The following is a 26426-nucleotide window of genomic DNA, read 5'->3' on the forward strand; positions in this document are numbered from 1 at the left end:
CTTTATACTTTTGTCGTGAATATTAAATAACTTTAGGTGTAAGATACGCGTAAAATGGTCTTAAATGTAATAATAGATCATTATCTTTTTTATTCATTTGTGTAAATGAATAATTATCATATAAAGCAATTAGCATATTTACGACCAGGTGTAAGAACAATGCTTACCGAATCAGAGAACGTTTCATTCATAAGTACATATCCTGGTTACGTCATAATTATTATTCATCAGAGATTAATTGCAGAATATAATTTTACTCTAAACATCACAAGGGATGTATTATGTGTGTATCTTGCTTTATATGTAAACGAACAATTAATGGTTAGTTAATGTATATAGAGTTAATGTCTATTTTATTTTAATTTCTGCTATAATTTGTTTTGTAAATTCTGAACGGTTTGATGAAAGTAGAGATACGTCCGTCGTCAAGAGACCTCTTCGTGTCCGATAGTTCCGAAAACTTAAGCTCTGTCTACACTATCAAACTTTATGCGATGTGCCCATAATATAGACATGATGATGTCATATTACTACTATATTTTGACATATCACACCATATTTGGGCACATCACACATTTTTGTCAAACTAGTTTGATAGTGTAGACATGAGATTTAAACGCGCTGCTATACTTCTGTGAGAGCCGATTCTATCAAGATGTATGGTTGTGCAGCTGGTGGATCTGACATTATATTAAAGAGTCGGATAAAGCAAATTAACTTGAATTAATATTTAATTAATTAACAAATTATAGTTTAACATAATACAACGCATTGAAGAGCAAGTCAAATCATTTGATTCGATGAGGTCATTTCTGATACATTTTTCGAGTCAAAAGAAACGCTGTGAAGAAGGAAATTTATATTGAACTTAAAGCGGCCTATAAATTTACTTTTCAAAACATATTGATAATGAATCAAGTTGAAGCAAAACGTAACTCTCAACTACGCCCTCTAGAAAATGTTTTCTAAAGGATGAATGTTTTACATTAAAAATATTGAATATTGTAACTGTTGGATGCATATACCATGTTGTGCGTGAAGCCCCATACGTAACCTGCAATATAAATAAATATACAGACGTATAAGTAAAACATATCTCCTTATTTATCAATAAGCCTAGTATAAATACTGTTAATAGCTAGAATGAATAGTTGTTCACACAGTTCTATTATGGAGTAATCTAGAATATCAACCTATTAAGCGTGGTTCCCACTAGCGACGCAATTAACCTACGCAACGTAAGAAATGCCCTTCCAATCATTGTGTTTTCCCCCGCCTGCGTGAAATCAAACCTGCGATTTTTACAGCAATGTTGCGTCGTCGGTTCCCACTTGCGAATACGCAATACATCACTTTGAGTCGATACGTCATTGCGTTGCGTTACGTTGCGTCCTAGTGGGAACCACGCTTTATAATATATATATATATTTGCTTCTTCACTGATTACAGTTTTGACAAATCAACAAGAAAGTCAATACAACATAAATGAATAGCCTAACATACCAATGACCATCTACTAAGACTAGCAAACCATCTGACACGTCTTTTTACAATATTTTCTGGCATACTCTCCCATGAAGTCGCTTTTGCACAACTGCGCGTAGCTCTGGCACGCATTGCCTTCCAAACTGTCAACGCATTCTGGTTTTTTATAATTATAATAAGAAAATAATTTGAAACGATAAGATGAGGAAATCTGTGAGAATGAGAAAATCTGTGAGAATGAGAAAAAGTCGCCCAACCGAGATTCGAACCCGGGCCTTCTGCTTGATATGCAGATGTCCTAGTCAATAGAGCACTGGGGCTTTCATGGTATGGTTCAACCCCGATTGGATAGCGACTCTTTAACATTCTCGGCGTGATACGGCGGAACATTAGTCCCTATATATAAGGGTATTTTTTAATTTATTTATTTTTTTTATTTGAACATAAGTATACAAAATGTAGCGTTTCCGATTAAACGAAGCTACTACTAATATAAATTGTTAGTAAAGTTGTGTACCATCTGTTAAAGCGTGGTTCCCACTAGAACGCAACGCAGCGACGTATTGACGCAAAGTGATGTATTGCGTAATCACAAGTGGGAACCGACGACGCAACAGTGCTGAAAAATCGCAGGTTTGATTTCACGCAGGCGGGGGAAAACACAATTATTGGAAGGGCCACTAGCAACGTAACGCAACCTACGCAACGCAAGAAAATGCCCTTCCAATAATTGTGTTTTCCCCCGCCTGCATGAAATCAAACCTGCAATGTTTGCAGCACTGTTGCGTCGTCGGTTCTCACTTGTGATTACGCAATACAGCACTTTGCGTCAATACGTCGCTGCGTTGCGTTCTAGCGGGAACCACGCTTTACAAGGAACGTTCACCAATGTATCCTGGTTGGGATACATTGTACACCAGGGTAGACGTTGAATTTAATTTACCAGGCATCCTGGTGAAAATTTAACCAGTTCCTGCCGGTGAAATGTCAGTGTTTCAATTGATGGCAATTAATATGCATGTTTGTGGCTCACTCATGGAGCGCGACACAACAGAACTTATACGGAATGTTCGTATGTTGATTTCAACCTAAATTGGACACAGCCACAAAGTTTATTTTAACATAATTATCAGCTTACCTGCTGCATCAACATTCTCTATCTGTAATAACAATACAAATGAATAAAAATGAATATATAAGTTATAAATGTTGTTTATTTTTATTACTCAATACAATTCATAAGATGAGTTTATTTATTGGTTTTTCCCTAAACAGAATTAAAGACCTCTTTCGCAAATTCGGCCAAATTATACAGACACCAAAACGATAAATTCAGAATATTATCACATACAAATGTGCAGCCAACAAAAAAAACTTATATTTAGAAAACATGTTTACACAATTCGCTCATTTTAACTATAAACGAAACGAACCATTAGGAGATGACGTGATAATTAGGAGAGGAATGCAATGTACTGCGTGAGAATTTATTTTTAATGTGGATTTAATTTGCCAATAAATTATAACGAATAATATTAACCAACATTTAGACTATCGTAATAATTTTACAATAGTAATACCCCTCCTTTAGCCTCAGCCTACACCCCAACCGGGTGGGGGACATTTACTCGTGAAACGAACAAGTGGAGACTATGTTTTAAGAAACATGCCAACCCCTGTTCACGAGACACCCCTATTAAGGGGACACTTTTAAATAGTGGTCTCGTCCGTAGGAATAAATAATTTAAAATAGACTTACCGAAAACATAAGATTGAAAGCGATCATGCTGACGACTAGAATGAACACAGCCTTGGAAACCATTGTTGTTCGCTTGGTTAAAGATGGTTCTTGTCAATTGATGTTAAGTATTCCGTTACTGATGAAAGATCTTAAACTAATTTTCTGTTTTTATACTGTTATCCTGGCCCCCAATAATGACGCTATTAAAGGTCAAAAAGCACGTACTATGTGTGCTCTCATGCAATACAAAGGCGTCACTTAAAACTCCTTATTAAAGTAAAGAACACAGGATACATTAAGACAGTAATAAAATAATGATGGTGTAGATTCAGATTGTTGAAAAAAAATCATTCATTTGTTAATAATACCAATACTTATATTATTATATTCTTATCTTATGTTCCTAAACTATTCTATACATTACGCAATACATAATGTACGAATACTTAAAAACGCACAATAATCGATAATGATACGATTACGACTGAAAACGTTTATTTCGAAAATGTATACGCACAACAAAGATTGCTGGACACATTCATTTTATGTGTAAAATTGCATTATATAATACGAATATATTACAAAGTTAGTGACAAGGTCCATCTAGATAATGGCTCTTGATTGTATTTATTTTTTTATGAAATATATTTATTGGATCATCAAAAAGAAATCAGTCACAAATAGAGAGGTGTCACAGATTTATCAAAATCAAAAATATAATTTACAATATAGGTCTATAAATGTGTTGCAATCAATTAAATATTTTGATTGTAGGGACTAACTAGTGAATAAAGTTTGATAGTATAATGAACGTCTGCTATTGGCTGATAATATTGTCTGTCTTGAGAGTTTCAGCCAATCGGCTCGGGCGTAACAACGTCACATAATTCGTTCTCTCTCATATCCAATCAGATCGAAGATTACTCGACAGCAAGAAATGACTCTTTAATGGCATTGTATCACGTTTTAAATATACATTTGTGGTAACGTATTCTCGCTATTACAAACATTATAATAAGTATCGTAATAATAGCCTACTATCATTAACTGTCGATCAAGCATTTTTTTCCATTTTTACTGACATTTTATACAATATCGTATGTTTCTGTGTACTTTTCTATTTATATTTGTTATAATTACTGTTCTGTTTTTATCGTCAGGGGCTTGTTGTTGCGTCACAAGATGACAGTTTTATTACTTTTGCTTTTCATCTACACCCCTGTTACACTATTTTTGTTACGTAAAAAGATTGAAAATAAATAAATATCAGTAGTTCTATTATATGAATGGTTTGGCGTAATGTAAATCTCAATCGTTGGAGTGATATCACACACGGTACAACGATCGACGTGCGTGCGCGTTCAAATAAAATGGTCAGGCTTTTGATATTTGTAATAATCCCCATCATTAATTTATCAATATCATCCTCTAAAGCCCCATTTATACTTTAGGACGATAACGAACGATAAATGGATAAATATACTTTTTTTCAGAATATAAAAGAAATGAGAAACGTTTTCATTGTAGACCAAACTTTATGTGACAAAAAATGTGATATGCGCATATAATGGACATGATGATGTCATTTCACTACCATATTTGAGCACATCACACTTTTTTTGTCAAACTAGTTTGATAGTGTAGACAGGGCTTTACTGTCTTCGATGAAAATAATATTTTTTTTAAATTTAATAAAATGACGTCATCTCTCATCTCATGAAAAATAACCATACCACAACATGTCATCATATGACATGTTGCCATTCATCACAATCTGTTGTGATTTATATCTTCCATACACGCATTATTATCAAATTATTCTTACCCACACAAATCTGTTTTTAGTAAATTTTATTTTTATGTATATAAATATTATTAAAATAGGATGGTGGTCATCAGAACTTTTACACAATCAAACTAATGATTCAAATCGTTTAATGTGCAACGGGCGGAAATTATGTCTACGTTATATTTACAAATGTCAGCAATTAGCCTCAATAAATTAGTTCTTGCAAAGTTTATTCTTGTCATTATCCATAATCTTATGACGACGATGAATTTTACTAAAATGCTTTAAGGACCGCATCACTTGCTTCACGGCATAGTTCATCTAGTTCCCCGTCACCACCTTCAAGAACAACAAGACATTATCAACAAATAGTATCTTCAACTTAAAATCTCAAGAATTCATAACAATAATTATTCTTAAATAAAAATACGGAATTGTAAACAATATTCCAACACTCTTTATGTACAGTATTTATCAGAAATAATGTTTGACATTATCAGTGATCCTTTCTTACAAGAGATCAACATATGACGGAGTATGGTCGAAGCGGCCGCCAACCAAAGCGGCCGGCAGTTTAATATGACATGGTAAATAAATAATATTTGTAAAAAGTTTCTTTTCATGAAAAATAACCATTATTATTAGGGCATGATGTTGCAAAAACAGTGTATTTTATATTAAAATACTAGTATAAGTAAATATTGAAAAAACAACGAAATGAAATAGAACATTAACACATTTGACAGGTTTAATTATTGATATCATAAAGAAAATAAGTAGGCCTAGCCTAGGCCTATACTGCATACCATAATCCAGGTTGTTTATGTCACATTTGTAGACTAGTTGGCCGTTCACCATCAATTCAACTGTATTCCAGTCTTCACATTTTGTCAACTCTACAGTGTGCCCATGTTTATTAAGAAAAGCTTTAAAAAAAAAATTCATTTTTAATATAGAGGCCTAGGCAAGGTAGCTAGGCTACTTGTCTTTATAACAATAGTAGATAGATGCATATATATATAAGCTAGGCTAGACCTAGCTAGTGGGCCTACCTAGGCCCTAGATTCTAGTTGTAGGCCTATGCCATCTAGTTATATAATACAACTTACTAAGCCTAGCCTACTATACCTAAATGGTGGGCCTACAGTAGGTTCATTCAAGTTATCTTGGCTAGCCAGGCCTAGCTAGGCTAATAAGCCAACACTGTCACGGGAATACACCCGCTCACACGCCCGGTTAGTAAAATAAGATAGAGAGAAGAAGTGGTGAATTTTTTGGCCTGACACAACTTCTCACCTTGAAGTCCTTCTAATCTAGAAGTCCTGTAATCAACTACTCCGCATGCTCGATACGGACCGTATCTTACGATAACTTTAGCGTTTTCTGGCATTAAAATTTAAAATAAAGAAATAATACTTAACAAAGTAAATTTGGTTTGGGAAATTGTAAGCGTTATGTTGTCAAGGAGTTGTTTCGTCAATAGCCCCCTCAACGATAACAAAACATGTGATTGTTGTGTTTTTAACTTTTCGAGAAATAAAATCGTCGTCGTCTCGTCGATATACATAAAAAAGTATCGTTTTTTCCCAATTTAAACAAGATGGCAGGGATTGGAGGACGAACAGTGTTTCGTAATTATGGAGTTTTTGGATGCTTGCCTAAACTAAGTTCACGGTGTGTCAATTTGTACTGAATTTATAAAAAGTAGCTAGGCCTAGGCCATGCACCATCTTACATCAAAATATTTGAAATACTACTGAATGAGTGAGCTACACGCGCCGACTGAGTATGATCTGATCGTGTGTGTAAAGCGACACCGGGCCTAGCCTGTAAAAAGTAACTAAATCAAAATTGACTGAAAAAAACCCACAACTAGGCCTAATTCTTATTAACAGTGCAAACAAAAATCCCTTTTCATTGTTCTTTGTTTTTCAAAATTAAATTTTTCTTGTTTTTTTATGATTATGTATGCAATTGTAGACTGATGAGTCGACGTGTAGGCTGTCTCTGTCCCCCACCTCCTCCCCCTCCTCTTCTGCCTAGCTCTAATCAGGAATGTAAATCAGTAAATATTGCATTTTGTCAGAAATGAGATCTAGCCTCCCGCATCCCAAATGACACAAAAATGATATAATAATAATAATCAACAACCACATTTGTTTGGGTGTATTTGAACATGGTAAATCCTCTATTGTTTTATCTTCATTTTATTATTATTTATATGAACTATTCAGAAATATAAAATGTATTATTCTTCAGATTTAGTAGCAATAGTCCAGCTATAATTTGCAGACAATCTAGTACACTATCACAACTTGATAGACACAATGCATTCTTTAGAAGACAAGACTATTTTCAACCAGGTAATTTATTTTACAATAATGAGGTAGCTTGAAACTAACCATAAAGATAATCGACAATGCAGTAACGCCCAATAATAATATTAGTACATAACAATATACAGTCAACTCTCCCAATACCGGACACCTTTGGGTCCTGGGTTCAAGTCCTGTCACATGTCAGGATTTTTTCTAAGGACAAAATTACAACTCCATTCCCAAAGACTTGTAATAAGACTTTGTTTATGTAGAGCATCTTGTGTATATGTTTGTCTTGTGAACCTCTGAGGGTCCCTAATGATCAGCAATTGCTGGATGGATCACCCTCTTTGAATATGGAGAGAAAAAAAAAAAAAAGGCCAAATATGTCTGGTTTTCTTGGAAAGTATGATATTCGGAATGTGTTTTTAATGGTAAAAATAAATTTGGGACATTTTGGTCCCCAAGAAAAGTCTGGTATTGGGAGAGTTTCTGGTTTTCAGAGAGTCCAGTGTTGGGAGAGTTGACTGTAATGAATGATTTCAAAGATAGGGGAATTTATTACGAATACACTATTTTTGTTATTATTATTATCACACTTATGTATTTCTCTTTTCTTTACGGCATTGTAATAAGACAGCAACACAATTTCCCAAGTTGGGATGAATAAAGTTTCCTTGTAACAGTCAACTCTCGGTTAGTAATGTAATATAATTGTGTTTAGTGTTTTTACTTTAAAGTTCGAACTATGTTTATTCAAACTCAAGACACGCCAAACCCTAACAGTCTCAAGTTTACACCAGGCGTCCCTGTTATGGAGTCTGGCACAAGAGATTTCCCCAATGTGTCATCAGCTTATGCATCACCATTAGCTAGGTGAGTCTTTGAATTTATAAATATGGCAGCCAGTCATTTCATCATCATTAAAGTCATCCATAACTTCAGGGAAATTAACAGAAACAATAAATACACAGAAATGGTCATCAGCTGGAGATATTTTGTAGTATGTTCTGATGACTGGCCGTATGTAAAGCGTGGTTCCCACTAGCGACGCAACGTAACGCAATCTATGCAATGTAAACAAATGCCCTTCCAATAATTGTGTTTGCCCCCGCCTGCGTGAAATCAAACCTACGATGTTTGCAGCACTATTGCGTCGTTGGTTCCCACTTGTGCTTACTTAGAAGCTATGAAATCAAACAGGCCATCCTAATCTTTTCAAAAAGTAAATGGGAAAATTCAAACAATTGTTACTACAATAGTATCTTGGCTGAGACGTCACATGGAATGTGATTTAGTTCGCTGTATAGAGTCCCCTGTCGAGCAAGTGTAACTTTTTGTTCCATTATTGTTTGTATAGGAGACCTACTAGATAGTGATTCAGTTGACTTTTTAGGAATCCTGTCTCTGCCTGATTGTGTGTGTTGTTTTTTCTTGTTCTTTGTCCACGTTTTGTATTGTATTTTTATGGAGACAAAATAAATGAAATGAAATATGTGCTGTTAAAAAATATAAATAAATAAAATAAATCTGGAATAGATTGAATTGAAACTTGTTACGTCCAAAATTATTAGTTTTTCATTACTGTATTTTCATTCATTATCATTAAACTGTGCATTGTATATTTGATATTGTTACGTTATTACAGTTTTATTTAAATTGTAGGCAGCTTTTCAGGTTAGACGGTGTTTGTGGAGTGTTTCTTGGACCTGACTTCATCACCGTCACAAGGACAGATGACGAGGTGGAATGGAAGACTTTAAAACCTGAGATTTATGCAACAATTATGGACTTCTTTGCTTCTGGCGTTCCTGTCATAACGGAAGAAGAAGCCCCACAGGATACAGGTACATGGTTCTATATCAAATCTATAATTTTAAAATATCAACATTGTTTAATAGAATACAGAATAATAACAATAATATTAATAATGTTCAATTTATATAGCTCAAAATGCAGGGCGCCTCTATGCGCTGAACAATCAACAAAAAAATGTAAAAGACACCCCTATTTATTCTATTAAAGAAACACTTCTATTTGGCATTCATGGTAGGTGTTTAGATATCAAACAAACTTGAGCTCTGTCTACACTATCAAATTTTATGTGACAAAAAAATGCCCATAATGAACAATATCACTACCATATTTGTGTATATCACTACCATATTTGGGCACATCACACTTTTTTTGTCAAAGTAGTTCGATAGTGTAGACAGTTTATCTTATCTATCATCTAATCATCTCATCTAATTCATAATTGCTGATTTAGTTGTGGATGAAGATGATGATGAAGTTGTTGCCATGATCAAAGAATTGCTAGATACAAGGATTCGTCCAACGGTCCAGGAAGATGGTGGAGATATTATATATAAGGTGAGGAGGAGTATAAAATAAGGCTGAATTTTAATAGGCAAATTTCATTGAGCATTGAGGTATAACAAAAAAACTAGGACAATGTGCTTAACAATAAGAATAATAGTAGTTTTATAAAGTTCTTAATACAATGTTTTTAAGCGCTGTTGTAGTGTACACAGAGCTTAAGAGTGCAGGTCTTATTAAATATTTTACCATTTTGTGTATTCTTCTTCTTCACAGGGTTTTGAGAATGGTGTAGTGAAGTTGAAGTTACAAGGAGCATGTACCAGTTGTCCAAGTTCTGTTGTCACACTCAAAAGTGGTGTGGAGAACATGTTGCAATTCTATGTTCCTGAAGTAGTATCAGTTGAGCAGGTAGGCCTAGACATTTCATGCATAGTCATCATAAATCACCTAATCATAGACACACATTATGGACATTTTTTTTGGTTCTTGAAGGTGTTCCCTTAATAGAGGTTTTACTGTATGCTAAAGTCCTGTCAGAAAATATTTTCGTTTTATATTTTGCGATGAAATAGTCTTTATAATACACTGTCATATACTTATAGATAGTTACCTTTTTGTAAATATGTGTGTACTAATGTAAATTACGTAGTTAGTTGTTTTTGAATTATTTTTATTATATTGTTAATGTTTCTCTACTGAACTCACTCAAATCAATGCTTTAGCACTGAAAGTGTCATTCAGTATAAAGACAGAATAAATAAATGATTTATAATGATATAATAACAAATAAAATGTTTATTTTGTAGGTTGAAGACGAGTCAGATATTGCATCAAATGAAGCTTTTAAGAAATTAGAAGAAAAACTTGGAGAAACATAATGGGGATGTATTAAAAATAAAACAATATCTGTACTATATAAATTAAATATTTAAAAATAATAATACTACTACGCTTGGGTTACCAGTAAAACTGATAGGAAACTTTAAGGATACAGAGAACATTCATTCTAAACAACATGAACAATCATAATTTTATCTTTAATATTAATTATAATATCTGAATGAACCCACTGAATGGTTCATTATAGTCTAGGTACTAGACCAAAATTAGTAAAAACATAAATATTTTGGCACATATGGCGTTTCATACGTATAATAAGCCGACTGATGGACTAACATACAAAAGAAAAAAACTACAGACAATTGGGGCAAGTCTAGGTTACATTATTATGTGGGTGTATAGATATTCTCACAAATAAGGAAGGAAAATATTATTTTACAATAGTATTCAAAGGTGATACAAGTTAATGTAGTGTTGAATTTTTTAAGTTGTGTTGATGTATATAAATATTATTTTGTGCTATATTACATTTTGCAAATGAGAATACATTACTTATACTAAAATTAGATTGTTCAAGTTATTATTTTATAAATTTGTCTTTGTTGCCAAAGAAAGTCAAATTTCCAGAATTAGACGATTTAAATAATCTTGATGGCCCAGATCAACACAGGTTTCTTTCCAGCTCTGTCTACATGATGATGTCATATCACTACCATATTTGGGCACATCACATTTTTTTCTCACAAACTTTGATAGTGTAGACAGAGCTTTAGATAGTCCACAGATAAAATGAAATAGTTCCAGTACTTCCTTCCATGACTTGCACTATAATTTCTCAAGCCCTAAAATATAAAGAAGAAACTATTCCTTTGTCGGACACTGAATGAACCTGAACTAATGCACATGGAGAATAGCAAAATAAATATTTGTAGATAGCTTGTACAGTATTTCTGTACATTTTGAAACTGTGTTATTTTATTTATACTGGGTAGCCTCTTCAGTCAAAGACACAGTTATGATCAGTGGCTGTGAGTGTACTAGTACACATGGGAAACCTCCTACTCGTCTCGAAAAATTGTACTAGGTTCTTTAAAGTGCACAGGAGCTAGATGTGTACACTGGACCTACTGTTTATAGTACTTATCCAATCTACCACCAGAACTATGGAGCGAGTGAGCCTTGAACCTTTGCCGATGTTATGGCTACATAATTACGGTTCCACTGTCTTAACCGCTCGACCTCTCACTCACTTTAATCTTGCACAGATTTCATATCACAGCTATACAATTGCAAAATGTTAAAATATTAGCATAATCAGAGACTAAATAAGTTCAAAATCAGAAGACGAAAAAACACAAATAAGTTCAAAATGATGTTTTATTAGCTTTTAAGTTTACCTGCCAACAAATTACACCAAAATGTATGTACATGATAATATATATATTATCTACAATCAATGTCTTTATATACAATTTAAAAATTTCTATTCATTTAGTTCTTTAGTACACTAATAAAATGATGGTTAATATACCACTTTTACAGGTATCAAGTTAACCAATCAGCACATCTACTTTGCGCTACATAAAACATGTATGCAATAATTATTATAAAGGAAAGTATCATGTTAAAAGGTAAATAAACTACTGTATGATGATTAAATTACTTTAAAATATTAATTATTATTTAAAACAAAACCATAACATAGTATATTAATTCCACATCAAATCTATTAACATTTGTAAATTAATTAAATGTACAACTGCATTTAATACATTAAATTTAAAAGTATTCTTGGAAAAAAACATAACATTTCTTTTTAAATGTCAACGTATAAAATAATTTTACTTAAATCTATATAGTTTAATAATCATCATGATTACTGTATGTATGATTTGGGAAGACCGGCATTAACAGCACCACAAAATTCATCTTTCGTTTGAACCGTTTTACAATGATATTGAGATTTTTCAAATGGCACACGATTACCATATAAATTCCTATAAAATATCAAATGTACATAAACATGGCAAGTAATGGTGTGAAAAGGGAATAAACAATGATTATGTAGATTTCTGACTGAATGACTTTAGTAGCTTCGGAAGTATTTGAAGTTGAAAGCATGGGAATTACGATAATTGTACTGTCCCCCAGCTATTAACAATCTAAAATGAACTTTTATCAACAACTTAAAATCACAAGACTTATGTTTAAAAGTTTCTAATCAATCAAATTGTCTAATGAGGTAAATAAAAGGTTTGCTAAGTGAGAGTACCATCCATCACCATTACCCTTTTAGCCTAGGCCTGAAACATTAGGTTGTGTCAAGATTAGACCCTTATTAGGAGCCCTAATGGAGCATACGGTGTGGACCATATGTACACACCTTTCAGCCTAAGTCCAAATGTTAATTATGACAACTTCAAATACAAGCAGTTAGAATTGTGTCTATCAGCTTGGTATTTTAACCTTTAATACAAATTTAATGAAGCATTTAAGAGCTTTGTAAATAATACCATTTGAGCCTAGATATTTTGTCAAAAGCTGGCAATATCTGAAATGTTCCTGATCATACCAGAAACTTTCTTCTAAAAAGTGTTTTAACTAAACTCAAAATCAAATAGCCTGATGATAAAACTGCTTATAGGAGTTTAGAGGAACAATGGAAAACCCCCATTTATCATATTGATAAAATTACTGAAAATACAATAATGGATAACAATGATGAAAAGAGATGTTGAAAAAAAAATAAATCAAAGTTACTACTTTCTACAGTATTCTGTTATTCCTCCTAAAAATGAAACCAATAACTGCAAAGCTAAAATGTACATTTAAAAACATAAAAAAGAAAAATATATGTTCCTTTAAAAAAACTACTAAAAGTAACGACCAATTGTTTTGGTTCATGATGAATGGCTAAAATAGTTTTGTACAGATTATAACATCACCTACGGATCCCATAATATAGTATTAATTTGACCGGCCTTGAGAAAACAATAAAAGAATGTGTATTACATTCAGTAATAAAGTTACTTTATATTACAGTCTTGATGTAAAACATAAATCAAAGTCCAGATAGATTAAAATAGTTATAAAATATCTACCAAAGTTTTGTAATTGTTACAAATATATTTATATTATCAAATTTATCATTATATACATTTACCTGTAGTTTTCTACAACTTAATTATTTACAATGTTTACACAGAGTTCAATTAATATTTTGTAAATAAAATGACATGATTATCAACAATTTTTAAAATAATTATTGCATTTACCACAAGGTGAATCTATGGATGGATTAAGATTATTAAAGATAGATATTTTCTTTTAAATTAAAATTTAATAACTTATTTTTTTTATTCCATTCTTCCTTAAAAATAGTTCTTTCATTAACTATTACACTTTATGTAAAAATATAAAGATATTATGTTGAAAAAAATATCAGATTTGCTTATTTGTTGATCTGTATTTATATTAAGGATTTTTTAACATGATTTGCGGACGAAGAGAAGAATAGACAAAGTTTGGCATTGGATACTGATACTGAACATTCATTACCTGTTTTAGTCTAGTCATTTGAATGCATTTAAGTAGGAATATATTACTGATGCAAATACTATGGTAGGTTAATGTGACCTCAGGGGTCAGTCCTACCTTTGCACAAGGCCCCTGGGCTTTTGCACAAGGCCCCTGGGCCTCATGATGCAAGTTCATCATTCTATTCAAATTACCAATGTTCAGAAGGCATTATGTTTGTTTCCACTGAACTCTATGAAGGTGTTAACTATTTACGATCTGATAGCGTTGCATAATGATGATACATGTTTTATTTCTTCAGTTTAAAGACTTTAATGTTTCCAAAGCTGCTTTGTAACAGAATATATACTGGTCCTGAAAATAAAACAAACATGAATTTATATTATTAAAGGGAAAAAAATCATTTAAACTTTTATCATAAATTAAATTTAAGTCATTTTTGTATACTTTTATGAAGCTGTTGCCACTCTTTGGTGCAATCTAGCTATTTTTTGTTTTTTGTAAAATAAAAAAAAAAAATAAATAAATAATAAATATTTCAAAAAATATGAAATACAGTAGAACACCCATATTCATAGTTACATTGTAAAATAAATGAGGGGAATATGTTAAAGGGGTTCTACTCTATTCACATTGATAGACTGAATAAAAGATACTACTGTAGATGACAGTTATCTATAATACTAATGTTAGAAAATATGAAATGAAGTTGTTCTTACCTTTGTTTGAATCATTCCATGGCGTTGACTTCTAAGTTCCTTTACAATGTCATAAATATCAAACTGAAAAAAATTAATAATAAAACTATTCATGTAAAAGATAGGACATTTGGTTATGTTCAGTGCTTCAATTTTTATTTACACTATGAAACAAGTGTGATGTGCCCAAATATGGTAGTGATATGCCCAAATATGGTAGTGATATGACATCACCATGTCCAAATATGGACATACATCAAATGTTGTTGTCACATAAAGTTTGATAGTGTAGACAGAGCTTTAGACCCTGTATCTACTCCAAAATTCAAAATTCTGGACACGGTACTATATAACATACCTTCTAATAATATTATATTCGTGAGGTATTAAAACGATAATAAAAGAACACCAACCTTCTCGTTCCTATCAATAAGATTCATCATGGTATCTATGGTGATAAGTGTCCCTGTCCGACCAATCCCAGCGCTGCAGTGAACAACAATTGGTCCCATTTGGTGTATTTTGCGCATATATTTAATGTAGCGTAGCAGGTGTATTGAGGTAGCAGGTACCCCATGATCAGGCCATGTTGTCAAGTTTAAGTGAGAAACTTGTTTGAATTCACTTGTCTACATGTAAAGATAAACAAAATAAAAGGAATTGCAGTTGAGCTGTAGGTTGGTGGTTAACATGCTTGCCTTTCAATCTCAGGGTTCAATCCTGACCTAGTGCCGGGGTTGTAACTCATGACTCTATCAACTCCACTCCCTAAGCTTATGAATGAAACTTGGTTTAAAAGCATGATACATTATAAAATAGTTTATCCATCCAGTAATTGGCGAGTTACTCGCTGTTGGATGCATATGAAATGTTTAAAAAAATAAATAAAAAAGGACTTCATATTATTTGAAAATTTGTTGTATTTTCATACATTCTAATCTGAATTTTTGGGTAAATAAAAGAAAGAGAATTTTCTTTTCATTTTATAAATAAAAAAAAATTACCTTTAAATTTGAAATGGTCATCCTACGAATGTCAAAGTTCTCGAGAGTCTGTAAGCTGTCCAATCGAATCTCAAATCGGTCGGCGACTACGACGGGCGAATCTGTCGAACTAGGCCAGTAGCGATGACACTTTACCTGGGTAGAAAAAAAACAAACAAAATATTATGCTAGAATAAAATAAGAATGATCTATTTAGCTGATATTCTAGTACTTGTTAGTATTATTGGTCAAACAAAATTATTTAACTACAACAAAAAAAGTTTGAATTCTTGAATGCACAAAGGGTAAAACAAAATTATCATAACTGGATAACTAGAATAAAACCAGAATTATTCTATTCTAATACCCTTTTCACATCTCGATTTGTTACATTTTTTCATACATGCATACACAAACCCTCAGAAACCTCAGAAGAAAAGCGTAGTTGCGGACTATTGGTTACTATGATTGGTCAGTTTATTACGAGGGAAATACACATGCGCACACTAAGAAAAAAATATACTAAACAGACAGTTTGCCATACCTTCCCATTTTCAACGTCCATTGTAACCATGGCAATGATAGATACTTTTTGTTCCCAGATCATTTGCCAGAAGTCAACAAGACCATTAGGTAGTGGCCCTTGGCAAGCTATGTAGTTTAACTGGCCTGTTTCGCCAACCTTCATCTTTATGTGACTTGCGTTAATATAATCGGATCCCTCTACTTCCTGTAGTACCACTCGTGTCTTGTCATCTGAGAAACAATAAAAAAAACACATTTTTTAAACATTTTGTCAAGACGTATTGCACTTTAGTGAGATAATAGAGAGGTTTCGCAATCTTACGAATACGATAACGAAAACGGATACGTCACGCACACGTATTCGTTTTCGTAAGCCATAAAAAAATCAGTTTCGCATGGCAATGAAATATTGAGGCGCGTCCAAAATATGACTGCGGTAAATTTGAGCGAAGCGCAGGTACGTGTTGCTTGGTGCTTGGCTGCCTAGGCCTAGCGTAACATCAAAGCGAGTGAGGACTTTAAAAACTGCTATTTATCTAAATTGACCTGGCATTTTAGTAAATTACTTTAGTAAATTACTTTCAATAAATCTATAATTATATTATAATCATGAATCATTCCTAATTCAAATGCAAAATGTGCAAAATAGATCAAAAACTATACTCGTTTTTTAGTTACGAATATGACTGGTGATTTTCGTCAACACGAATACGCTTTACGAATATGAAATGGGGATCAGCTCAAAAATTTCACAAATGTATGACGTATCCGTTTTCGTTATCGTAAGGTTGCGAAACCTCCCTATTTCCCCTAAATAAAATTATTTCGTCTAAAAAAATATTTAGGAATTTGCCTTTAAAGTGGTCTTGACGCATTGCTTGTATCCTTAGGCAAGATACTTTACTTACGTTTGCCTCTCTCCACCCAGGTGTATAAATGGGAAACCGGTTAGATCAAGACACAACTTTGCGCTGATTACTAGCTGCATTATGGCATTATGTTTCCATAGGTGTTTGATCCAAAAAAATGACTGGGGTAATAATGTTCAGCGCTGAGAGGTTTCACAACATTAGGCGCTATATAAATGCAGGATACTATTATTATTTGATTAGTTACGAGGAGGTTTGATTTTAAGTGATTCCAAGTTTCCTTAGTCCAAGTGCGAATGGTGTTTTTACAATAGGAATGGATTTAAGATTATTTGTTATTATATTATTAAGCTCTGTCTACACTATCAAACTTTATGTGACAAAAAAATGTGATGTGCCAATATTTGGACATGATGTCATATCACTACCATATTTGGGCACATCACATTTGTTTTGTGAAACTAGTTTGATAGTGTAGACAGCTAGCTTTAGAGAAGTCTCTGTTCATCCAGAAGAAATTTTATTATATGTAATAATACAACTAATACACTGTAATTACAGAATCGTTAAATACCTACTTAGACTTAGTTCATTAATACTGTTAAATGTTACACAGGCACATCAACATGTTCACATATGTTTTATGTGTGATAATGTTAACCTACTTTAGTACATTCATCAATAACAGATATGAATCAGCAACAACAATAGGTCAAAATAAGTACAAAAGGAAAGGGGGACACCTAAATACAGAATTAAAAAGAACACTTACAGAACATATTGTGTTAGTTTTGTATGTTGTATTAACTGTTTTATTTAATTCAATCTAATTCTATTACTAATTGAATGCCAAGTATAATCTCTTTGTACTGTATGCATCCAACTATGTCATACAATCACAACATATAATTTATTCATTAATTATTTGTTTATTCTGAATAATTTCCATACAAAATGTAAATAAGCTAAAACACATAATAAGCAAACTTACATGGTAAAACATTTCTATATCGATTCTTATCTTTGTTGAATGGTTTCTTAGCAACATCACAGTTGTCCACTGGTTTTAATTGTCTTAATTGCTGTAAAGATAAAATATAAAATAGATCAAGTTTTTCTTTGATGTTTTCAAAAGTAGATTTCCTAAACTGGTGGCATGGTGGTCTCAATTTCAAACTTCTAACTGATATGTTGAAATTCAAATTGGAAGGCAGAACTAAAATTTGACTGGGATACAAAAAGAACAGATATTTTTTCTATGAATGCAAAACAGAAAATAGCTTTTGATAAAAAATTGCTGTAATACAGTAAAACCAGGGAATCAATGGATAGCCCTATAAGGAAACAATGTTTACACTATCAAACTTTATGAGTCTAAAAAATGTGATGTGCCCATATATGGACATGATGATGTCATATAACCACCATATTTGGGCACATCACAATTTTTTTGTCAAACTCGTTTGATAGTGTAGACAGAAAAAGGGCTACTATGGGGTGGGGGGCATTGTTGGGTCCTGAAGATGTCCTCTTAATCGGGTTTGACTGTAATACTGTTTTTTAATATTCCATTTTGTGCTTCATACCTTGTATTCTTCAGCTGGATCTTCTTTATCAATAGCTTTATGAATTGCATTTTGGAGTAAACGTACAGATCGACCAGAATACACGCCACCGCTCGGTGGTTTCACCAGCGACATCCTTTGTAGCTCCGTATCAGTGATGACTCCCATGATCTTGATAGAGGGCGTTTCTCTTGGAGTATGGTTGTTGTTTTCTAGCGGTAGTTCTGTATCGCTATTCCATGATTCGGAATTGTCAGTGTCTGAAAAGTGTCTTAAAACCTAAAAGCAAAAAGATGTTAACTTTGCTCATTACATCATTTTCTAAAGCAGTCATTATATTTTTGAAATAATATTGTATCAACAATTTATTTCAAAATAAGCATAATCTAAGACCACTTTTACACTTACGATTCGGGCAGGCTTAGGGCTGGCCCTGGGTCAGCAATCGATAAGTGTAAACACTCCACAAAGTTAGTCCAGCCATGGGCCAGTCGAGGTCATGAACTACCTCTCGAGGTAGGTTCCAGATCGCCTTTTACATTTAGGCCGGCTCACAGTTTGACCTTTTTCATGAGGTTATACGACACTTCCTTCCCTTAGAATTCAAGCAATTAAATTTGGACCTGATCTTGGGTCGTCCCAGGAGCCAAACATAAGTGTAAATGGGGTCTTAGTAATGATAGAACTAGAAGTAAAGTTAAACTTAATATATGATAAAGTAGAAATGATAAATAAAAGTGAATACCTTTGGTATTCTAGCTTTGCTTATTACGCCATTTTCTTCTGGTAAATCTGGAACTGAATCCAGGTCACTATCTGTATTATGACCTACAAAATAATCATAATCAATTAATAATCATGTTACTGATTCATATTAAATTGGATTCCTCATCAAAGTTCACAAAATGTCTATTTTCTATGAAGCAATCAAATTATAAATATTAAGACAAATTTAGATACTTATATGTCTTATTTCTCCAAAAGTTTCATTGTTTATTATGTTTTTTCTTTTTCTTATATTTATTTAAATCTTTTTTCGAATAAAAGTATTATAAAATACCACTAGGACATGGTGAGTGGTTAAATAAACTAATCAATCCTCTTGTACCATAAATGTTACATGGGTTAGCACCTCCTTCCAAAAACATTTATAGAGTAAATTAATATTGTGAGCATCATAATAATAGATGGATATTAGTTATCAAATAATGTTGTATAACTGCTTTAAAAGAAATCATTTGTATTAAATACAGTACATATACTGTATATATAAATAATATATGCAGTGACGTAACAGCTATGAGCGCTCACTGGCTAAACCCAGGGGCCCAGAACTTGTGGGGAGCCCCATAAGCAGTGCCTCCCATAAAGAAATAAAATATGTCAAAAAAAGCTAAAAACTTCAGAGACCTTCAGTGTTGGAGGGCCACTTAGGGTCCCTAAACCAGGAGCCTCTACGTTACACCACTGAACATAGGAATGTTTAGATTTAATAGTACTGCGTTTAAAAATGTTTTCAAACTATTTTGGCAAAGCAATTGCAAATAATGAGAAGCAAAGCAAACTACAGTATGTGTATGCTGTGATATAATATGATTAGAAATGACTTAAACCCAGGACCCTAGATACATAAGCACACTAGTATTGTAAATCTAAAAACTCACATCATTGAAGAAAATAATATTGGATTATTTTAACATGAATGTACACTGTAGTAAAAACTATAATATATCAATGTTCACACCTTAATTAGGCATGATACATTTAAACTGCATGTTAAATAAAACTTAAATCTATTATTTTTGTTATTGACATTACCAATCAAAGTAACTATTGATGTTTATAGAGGGCAGTATAATTTACGTTAATGCGGTATTCAGGGAAAAGCAGATGATGTTAGTAGATTTCTAAACAATCTTTAACAATTTGAATATCCTAAATGCTTAAATCAAACCCAAGATTACTACTATAAAAAATAGTTAATAGTAATCTCAGATCAAACTATAACACTTCAGTAGCCATGGCACACATGGTATATCAGGTTACCTACACACACTATATTAAAAACCCTGAAAACCCCATTTAAATTACTAAAAAATAGTTGATTTTAGTTGATTTACATGGAAATGCAGCAGTGAAGATGTGCTCTAATTATGATCATGCCACAGTACTCTACTGCAGTAAAAATACAGTAACTGAATACTGCAGTAAATATACAGTATCTGAATACTGCAGTAAATACACAGTAACTGAATACTGCAGTAAATATACAGTAACTGAATACTGCAGTAGATATACAGTAACTGAATACTGCAGTAAGTACAGTAATTAATACTACCTGCTAACTGTTGTATGCAGTTATATTATGTGTGCATTTTGGCAGTGATAAGCCAGTGATCTACAAGTCAAACTACATTAAACTATTTCTAATATTTTAGTGCATTGTGGGAAGTTCTATAGGTTTTGCAGCTACATCATCCTTCCTGTTACTTCTAATGTTTGAGTGCATTGTGGGAAAATGAAATGACAAGCATTATTTGCGATTCCTTGGCTTGTGCAGCTACATCCTTTGTGAGCAATCACACTTCATGTTTTAATGTTTTAGTGCATTGTGGGATATGACAAGCATTACGGTTCTACAGCTACGTTTCTTGTGAGTGCAATTACCTGTGTAAAACTCATCATCAGCAAACTTGGCAGGGGGTGGAGTGAAGGGGTTAAATGTGGTGTCTTCCATTGTGAGAGAAGGGGGCCCTGACAGGGCTGTGGCCGTGAGGGGTAGAGAGTTACAGGAATCAAAGTTAATGCTATCACTATGCTCAACATCTGATAACACAGGGGCTAGCAGAAAACATTAAAAAGAAAAACATATAAACACTACACAAAAAGTTTAACACATTACAAATTACATCATTATGTTCGTCGTCAAGAAAACAGAAATAGAAGTTGTGAAATTTATAATAGGATCATTTACGTTAATCCATAGCTTTTTAAAACTTCCTTAAAAGATAAATGAACAATTTATTTCAAAAAAACTATAATTTGGAGGGATTATTTGTCTTATATATGGTGTCTTATTGGTGTTTTTTCTTTCCAAAAATCGTTGATGTAAACATTTTATAAACAACACGACTAGACAATGATGCTACTTAAAGTACTTATGCCTAATGACTTGAGCCAATCATTATCTTAGTGTTAAAGCCATTATGATAAAGGACATATTATCATTAAGTAGTTTGCTAAAGAGAATATAAAATCAACAACCAGAACTAACACCATCATGTATTTTTGTTTTATGTTTTTTTTAAGGATTATATTTTAATGGAATGGGATTTCAGATAAATAAATACTTTATCTGACATAGATATATTGAACTGTTTTGTTATTTATGATTAGTTTTTACAAATCGTTGATGTGAGGGAAAAAATCCCATCTACATAAGTTAAGCAATGCAACATTTTGTAAAAATGCAGCATGTCCTGTACATTATTCCTGTACCAATCGCATAATTAATCAAATATAAATACTTTACCTCTACAAAAAAACAGAAATCAAAAACTATCAATTATATTGTGTTATACACCGAAAACAAAACACGCAAAACAGATTTCTAAGAATATGTTAACTCACTTCCTGTTTCGACAGGGTCATTGCCCTGAGATGACAGCGCACTTTGCGTTTCCATGACTGACCCTGTGACTTCGGACGCTCCGGGCTCAGTTGCTTCATCTTTCCCAAAGGATGTATCACTGAGGATATCTGGATGGGTTTCTTGTTCATCGGCACCATTCTCCTCCATGTGACTAACAGGACGAGATGACGGTCTAACGACGGACAGCTTGACCGTGCCTTTAGCACGTCGTAGTAAGCTGATGGCTTTATTATGGGTCATTCCCACCAGGCTCTGACCATTTACCTGTAATTTATTAAATAGATTAAAAACAAGATAATTGCAATATGGCGGAAAAATAAATAGCACACCCTCTGTTGATCTCTTTAAATTTTGCAAGTATTTCGCTCATTTTCTGAGTGCTAAATTTATTTATTTATTACTTACAGGGTTAATTTGAAATTGTTTGGTTTGTATTAATATGATACAAAAAATTTTATGTAAAAAAGATGATTCATAGTTAAACAATTACCTGCAATAATTTATCTCCAATTCGTAGTCTTCCATCATTCGCCGCTACCCCACCTGGTGTGATTGTTTTGATAAACACACTAGTTTTGCCTCCTTTCTCTCCTCCAATCAAACTAAACCCAAGGCCACCGCTTGCTGGCTTTTCAAACTCAATTCTAATGATGCCACCCTAAAAGATGAATTTTGATGAAATTTAAATGAAATCAAACGTGTCCCAATGGCTATGAGCGATCACTGGCTAAACCTAGGGGCCCCGAAGCTTATGGGGGCTCCGGAGCTTATAAGGCCCAGTGACATTAAAATATGTCGAAAAATGCTAAAAATACCTTCATCATTGGAGGGCCACTTAGGGTTCCCAAACCAGGGGACTCAGACCTCTGCATTACACCACTGAGGTGTCTCCTTAATTACTTTTGAGTACTACTCTCCTGCATTTTTTTTATATTTCGTGTCTTTTATATTTCTCCTGATATTTATAGGTTTAATACATTGCCAATTACAACTAATGATTATATCAACAAAAAGAAATCCTCAGAAGAAGCCTAAGAACACCTAATGATCAAGTATCAAGGATACAAAGATTGATACAACAACACATCATTCATGTGTTAGTAGGACAAAGCAAATGTATTACTAACACTGTGTCAACTGTCATGGAGAAGCAGGCGAAAATATCCTATCCTGAAAAAACTAGGGAAATCCAGTCAATGCATGATGAATTTAGTAAAGCTATCTTACAATATGATGAAAGAATCTATAGAGAAAATTTAAACAAAAGAAGTTTAAAATGGAAATGATTTATAAGGGAAGGTTAACTAAAATCTAAAACTGTGCAAAAAGAAATTTCTGCCGTTATGATTTAAATAAAGAAAGAGTTTAATTAGTTATTCATAACAACATAAATTAGGTTTCTAATAAGAAAGGTCAACTTGGTAGCAAACAGAAAAGAAAATTATAAGTTTTGTTACTAAACAGGTTTATTTCAGTATTGGTTGTCAAAACATTTTTAGCTTGATGTTAATGTTTTGTATTATTTTTCTATATACCGAAATAAATAGAAATACATCCACTAAAAAATCTTAAATTGCCTAATTTTTAATTGCTAATTTATAATGATGTATTCACCAAAGCTGGTCCTTTGATTCTTGGAATTTTGCAAGGCGTTGTTTTTGACCAGCGAGCTGTTGACACGGCAACATCACTTGCCATGGCAACCACCTCAAACACAACTGAAACTTTAAGCTGTAATATCCAGAAAGAGAGATCCAATAATGTTCAGATTGTTATTATTTGAAAGTTGTTAGAACTGAAGATCACCAATGTTGAAAATCTGCTAGTATGTCCAACTGAATAGTATCAGTCTAAGTATTCACTTTGTTTCCATTTTACTTAGAACTTGAAGAACACGAAGTAAGCTCAAATAAAAACAATTGTAATTCCAAGTTCGAATTAAAAACCTTGAAAATTGCAGGAACTGGTTCAAAGTTTAATAGCAACAGAATGATGATAAGTAAATCAAACTACAAATTCAGAATCTTTGAATCTTAGAAAGTACAGTTCTGCCTTAAGCTTTCTCTGCAATCCACAAAAGCAAAACAAAGTGAAAACAATCGTGCATTAACCGCAAGTATCTCTTAACAAACATCTGTACTCCCGCATCAGGTATCAAGCGTCAATTCACAACTCCAGCGTGTGACGCTCCTATAAGTAGATTTTTTTGCAAAAATATTGTTTCGACACCGCTATACACCGCAATCTTATCAGCTGGCAAGACTTTTATCATGCTAACCAGCTCTGTGATTCATAGACCAAGATAGCTACAGCATGAGTAACCAATTTCCTTCCCACTTGCTGACTCACAAGCACTCAGTCCAACATGCCTTAAAAATCCCCAACATCCTAAAAAAAAGTGCCAATATACGCTTGCCGAGGATGGCCTTACACCTGTTGCGAGTGTCGTATTAAAGAGATTTCAATCAACCGGTAAAGGTCACAAGGGATGTCAAAGAAACGGAGACTTTTAGTTTAGAAAATTGGACGTTATCAATGACAAATAGTGAGAAATACCAGATATTAGGAAAGATGCAATGATTTATGACTTACACCCCATTATGGCTTACTCACAAAAATCTTGTTTACTAACAATGATTTCTTTTTTGTTACTCTACAAACTAAAAGTTATCTACAATATTAACTATTTATAATCAGAATATTAGAAGATAAAGAGTACAAAACAAGCTTCTAGATACATGCAATTATTGGACTTCCATACCACACTTTGACAATTGTATGTACATAGTCTACAGCTGTCTACACTATCAAACTAGTTTGACAAAAAAGTGTGATGTGCCCAAATATGGTAGTGCTATGCCCAAATATGGTAGTGACATGACATCATCATGTCCATATATGGGCACATCACATTTTTTTGTTACATAAAGTTTGATAGTGTAGACAGAGCTTTAAAGAAAAGTGCATGTAACCAATGGCAAATCAAATGCCAAAACCCGAACATTTCTAAAAAAATAGAATGTTGGTCCATTTGGAAGATTTTGAATTATATGATAATTTCTAATTTGTTATTTCAAGGGGCCAGTGACAGCTGGTTGCTCTGATAATGTGATGTGCTAGATACACTGACACATTTCTTATAAAATAATAATGATCACAAGTCATGTTCAATTATACACTTTATAGAGTAAATAGTTTAGTCATCATGATGTGTTTAATACCAAAAAAGGGTATCAGGAAATTTGTGGTGGTACAGAAACATAAAATAAGTTATTTTACTTTAAAAATAAATATAAAAAAAACAGCCCCTGGGTAAAAGAATATTGGAAATGTCTGTATAATTTTACAATCGCTACAACAATAATTTATCATTCCAACATTTTTATAAAAGTTGAGAAATGCTTAAAATTGGATTATTTATGATAAAATGTTTAATTTAATGATTGTAAATGTTTTTTAGTACTGTTTGTAGTACTAAATGAATTCAGAAATTTCTTCTGAAGAACAAAATCAAAACTGTTACGGTAACTTTTACAATTTTTTAATCCAACTGGTTTGTTAAAAAGAAATTCCTAAATTGCTTAATTCAATGTATTAATCATTGTAGTTTGATATGCCGCTGTGAACAGTCACTAATTACTAACAATTGCTGTTACAAGTTCCTGGCACACAAGTACTTTTCACTACTCATGTCCAATTAATTATTTATAGCCTACATAATTAGCAGTCACCATAATGAATTAATTACCTGTTGTGATGTGATATCAAGTTTGCTAATATCCGTGTCAGCTAGCGATGTTGATCTCAAGGAGCGAGGTGTTGGGGAGAGTGCAGGTGATCTCGCTGATGGCGACCACGGTGGCGTGTCCGGGGACAGCGAAACGCTGCTATCCCACGTATTCTCGTCTGCGGGCTGGGTTGACGACTGGTTAGCAATATCCTGTCATTAACATAACAATTATTATTTTTTTGATACGTTACTTCTAACACAAGGCAAACACTTCCATAAATTACATTAATAACTTTTGATTAATATTGTTGATTTATTACTGCATTTTGTCGCAGTAATGAAACAATGTTTGTTCTAGAAGAATAATACTGT

General features: G+C 32.9%; 3 protein-coding genes and 1 long non-coding RNA gene across 6 annotated transcripts in view; 1 reads left to right on the forward strand and 3 right to left on the reverse strand.

Moving 5' to 3' along the window:
• Window positions 1–713: 713 nt before the first annotated feature.
• LOC144844284 (uncharacterized) lies at window positions 714–3386 on the reverse strand. Its single transcript, XR_013612408.1, has 4 exons — window positions 3245–3386; window positions 2624–2645; window positions 1504–1641; window positions 714–1054 (listed from the first exon to the last, which is right to left on the reverse strand). It is a non-coding gene; the product is annotated as an uncharacterized LOC144844284 (long non-coding RNA).
• Window positions 3387–5042: 1656 nt separating this feature from the next.
• LOC144844608 (UPF0728 protein-like) lies at window positions 5043–6487 on the reverse strand. Its single transcript, XM_078701591.1, has 3 exons — window positions 6312–6487; window positions 5822–5941; window positions 5043–5354 (listed from the first exon to the last, which is right to left on the reverse strand). Exons 1-3 carry the CDS (start codon window positions 6403–6405, stop codon window positions 5290–5292), a joined length of 279 nt encoding a protein of 92 aa, XP_078557717.1. The 5' UTR covers window positions 6406–6487; the 3' UTR covers window positions 5043–5289.
• Window positions 6488–6522: 35 nt separating this feature from the next.
• LOC144844607 (NFU1 iron-sulfur cluster scaffold homolog, mitochondrial-like) lies at window positions 6523–11061 on the forward strand. Of its 2 annotated transcripts, none has more exons than XM_078701590.1 (7): window positions 6523–6701; window positions 7290–7378; window positions 8074–8209; window positions 8999–9180; window positions 9603–9706; window positions 9929–10063; window positions 10462–11061. In XM_078701590.1, the coding sequence occupies exons 1-7, from the start codon at window positions 6616–6618 to the stop codon at window positions 10531–10533; spliced, it is 804 nt and encodes a 267-aa protein (XP_078557716.1). In that variant the 5' UTR covers window positions 6523–6615; the 3' UTR covers window positions 10534–11061. The 2 variants fall into 2 exon arrangements, with proteins under 2 accessions (XP_078557716.1, XP_078557715.1); XM_078701589.1 differs by having other exon boundaries at window positions 6524–6689; window positions 7275–7378.
• A 793-nt stretch (window positions 11062–11854) lies between these two features.
• The window catches only part of LOC144844221 (tyrosine-protein phosphatase non-receptor type 13-like), a 37880-nt gene continuing 23308 nt past the window's right edge, over window positions 11855–26426 (reverse strand). Inside the window, exons 31-42 of one of the 2 annotated variants that reach the window (XM_078701001.1) lie at window positions 26073–26264; window positions 22815–22982; window positions 22303–22588; window positions 21340–21513; window positions 19418–19500; window positions 18694–18951; window positions 18099–18189; window positions 16258–16469; window positions 15735–15869; window positions 15144–15359; window positions 14752–14814; window positions 11855–14386 (exon numbers count right to left, since the gene is read on the reverse strand). In XM_078701001.1, coding sequence (XP_078557127.1) covers window positions 14330–14386; window positions 14752–14814; window positions 15144–15359; window positions 15735–15869; window positions 16258–16469; window positions 18099–18189; window positions 18694–18951; window positions 19418–19500; window positions 21340–21513; window positions 22303–22588; window positions 22815–22982; window positions 26073–26264 — 1935 coding nt within the window. In that variant the 3' untranslated portion in view covers window positions 11855–14329. The remainder of the gene's footprint in view (window positions 14387–14751; window positions 14815–15143; window positions 15360–15734; window positions 15870–16257; window positions 16470–18098; window positions 18190–18693; window positions 18952–19417; window positions 19501–21339; window positions 21514–22302; window positions 22589–22814; window positions 22983–26072; window positions 26265–26426) is intronic. The other variant, XM_078701002.1, reaches the window with a different exon arrangement.

Source organism: Antedon bifida, chromosome 6 (assembly GCF_963402885.1).
Source record: "Antedon bifida chromosome 6, ecAntBifi1.1, whole genome shotgun sequence".
Classification (NCBI taxonomy): Eukaryota; Metazoa; Echinodermata; class Crinoidea; order Comatulida; family Antedonidae; genus Antedon; species Antedon bifida.

Excerpts from the sequence above, each read along its gene's own strand:
- LOC144844607 (XM_078701589.1), top strand. The coding sequence starts at position 6,616 with ATGGCAGGGATTGGAGGACGAACAGTGTTTCGTAATTATGGAGTTTTT. Across the intron at positions 7,379-8,073 it reads ACAAGACTATTTTCAACCAG|TTCGAACTATGTTTATTCAA; the intron begins GTAATTTATTTT and ends TTTACTTTAAAG. Across the intron at positions 10,064-10,461 it reads AAGTAGTATCAGTTGAGCAG|GTTGAAGACGAGTCAGATAT; the intron begins GTAGGCCTAGAC and ends TTTATTTTGTAG.
- LOC144844608 (XM_078701591.1), bottom strand. The coding sequence starts at position 6,405 with ATGCCAGAAAACGCTAAAGTTATCGTAAGATACGGTCCGTATCGAGCA. Across the intron at positions 5,942-6,311 it reads TAGATTAGAAGGACTTCAAG|CTTTTCTTAATAAACATGGG; the intron begins GTGAGAAGTTGT and ends TTTTTTTTAAAG. Across the intron at positions 5,355-5,821 it reads CATAAACAACCTGGATTATG|GTGGTGACGGGGAACTAGAT; the intron begins GTATGCAGTATA and ends TTGTTCTTGAAG.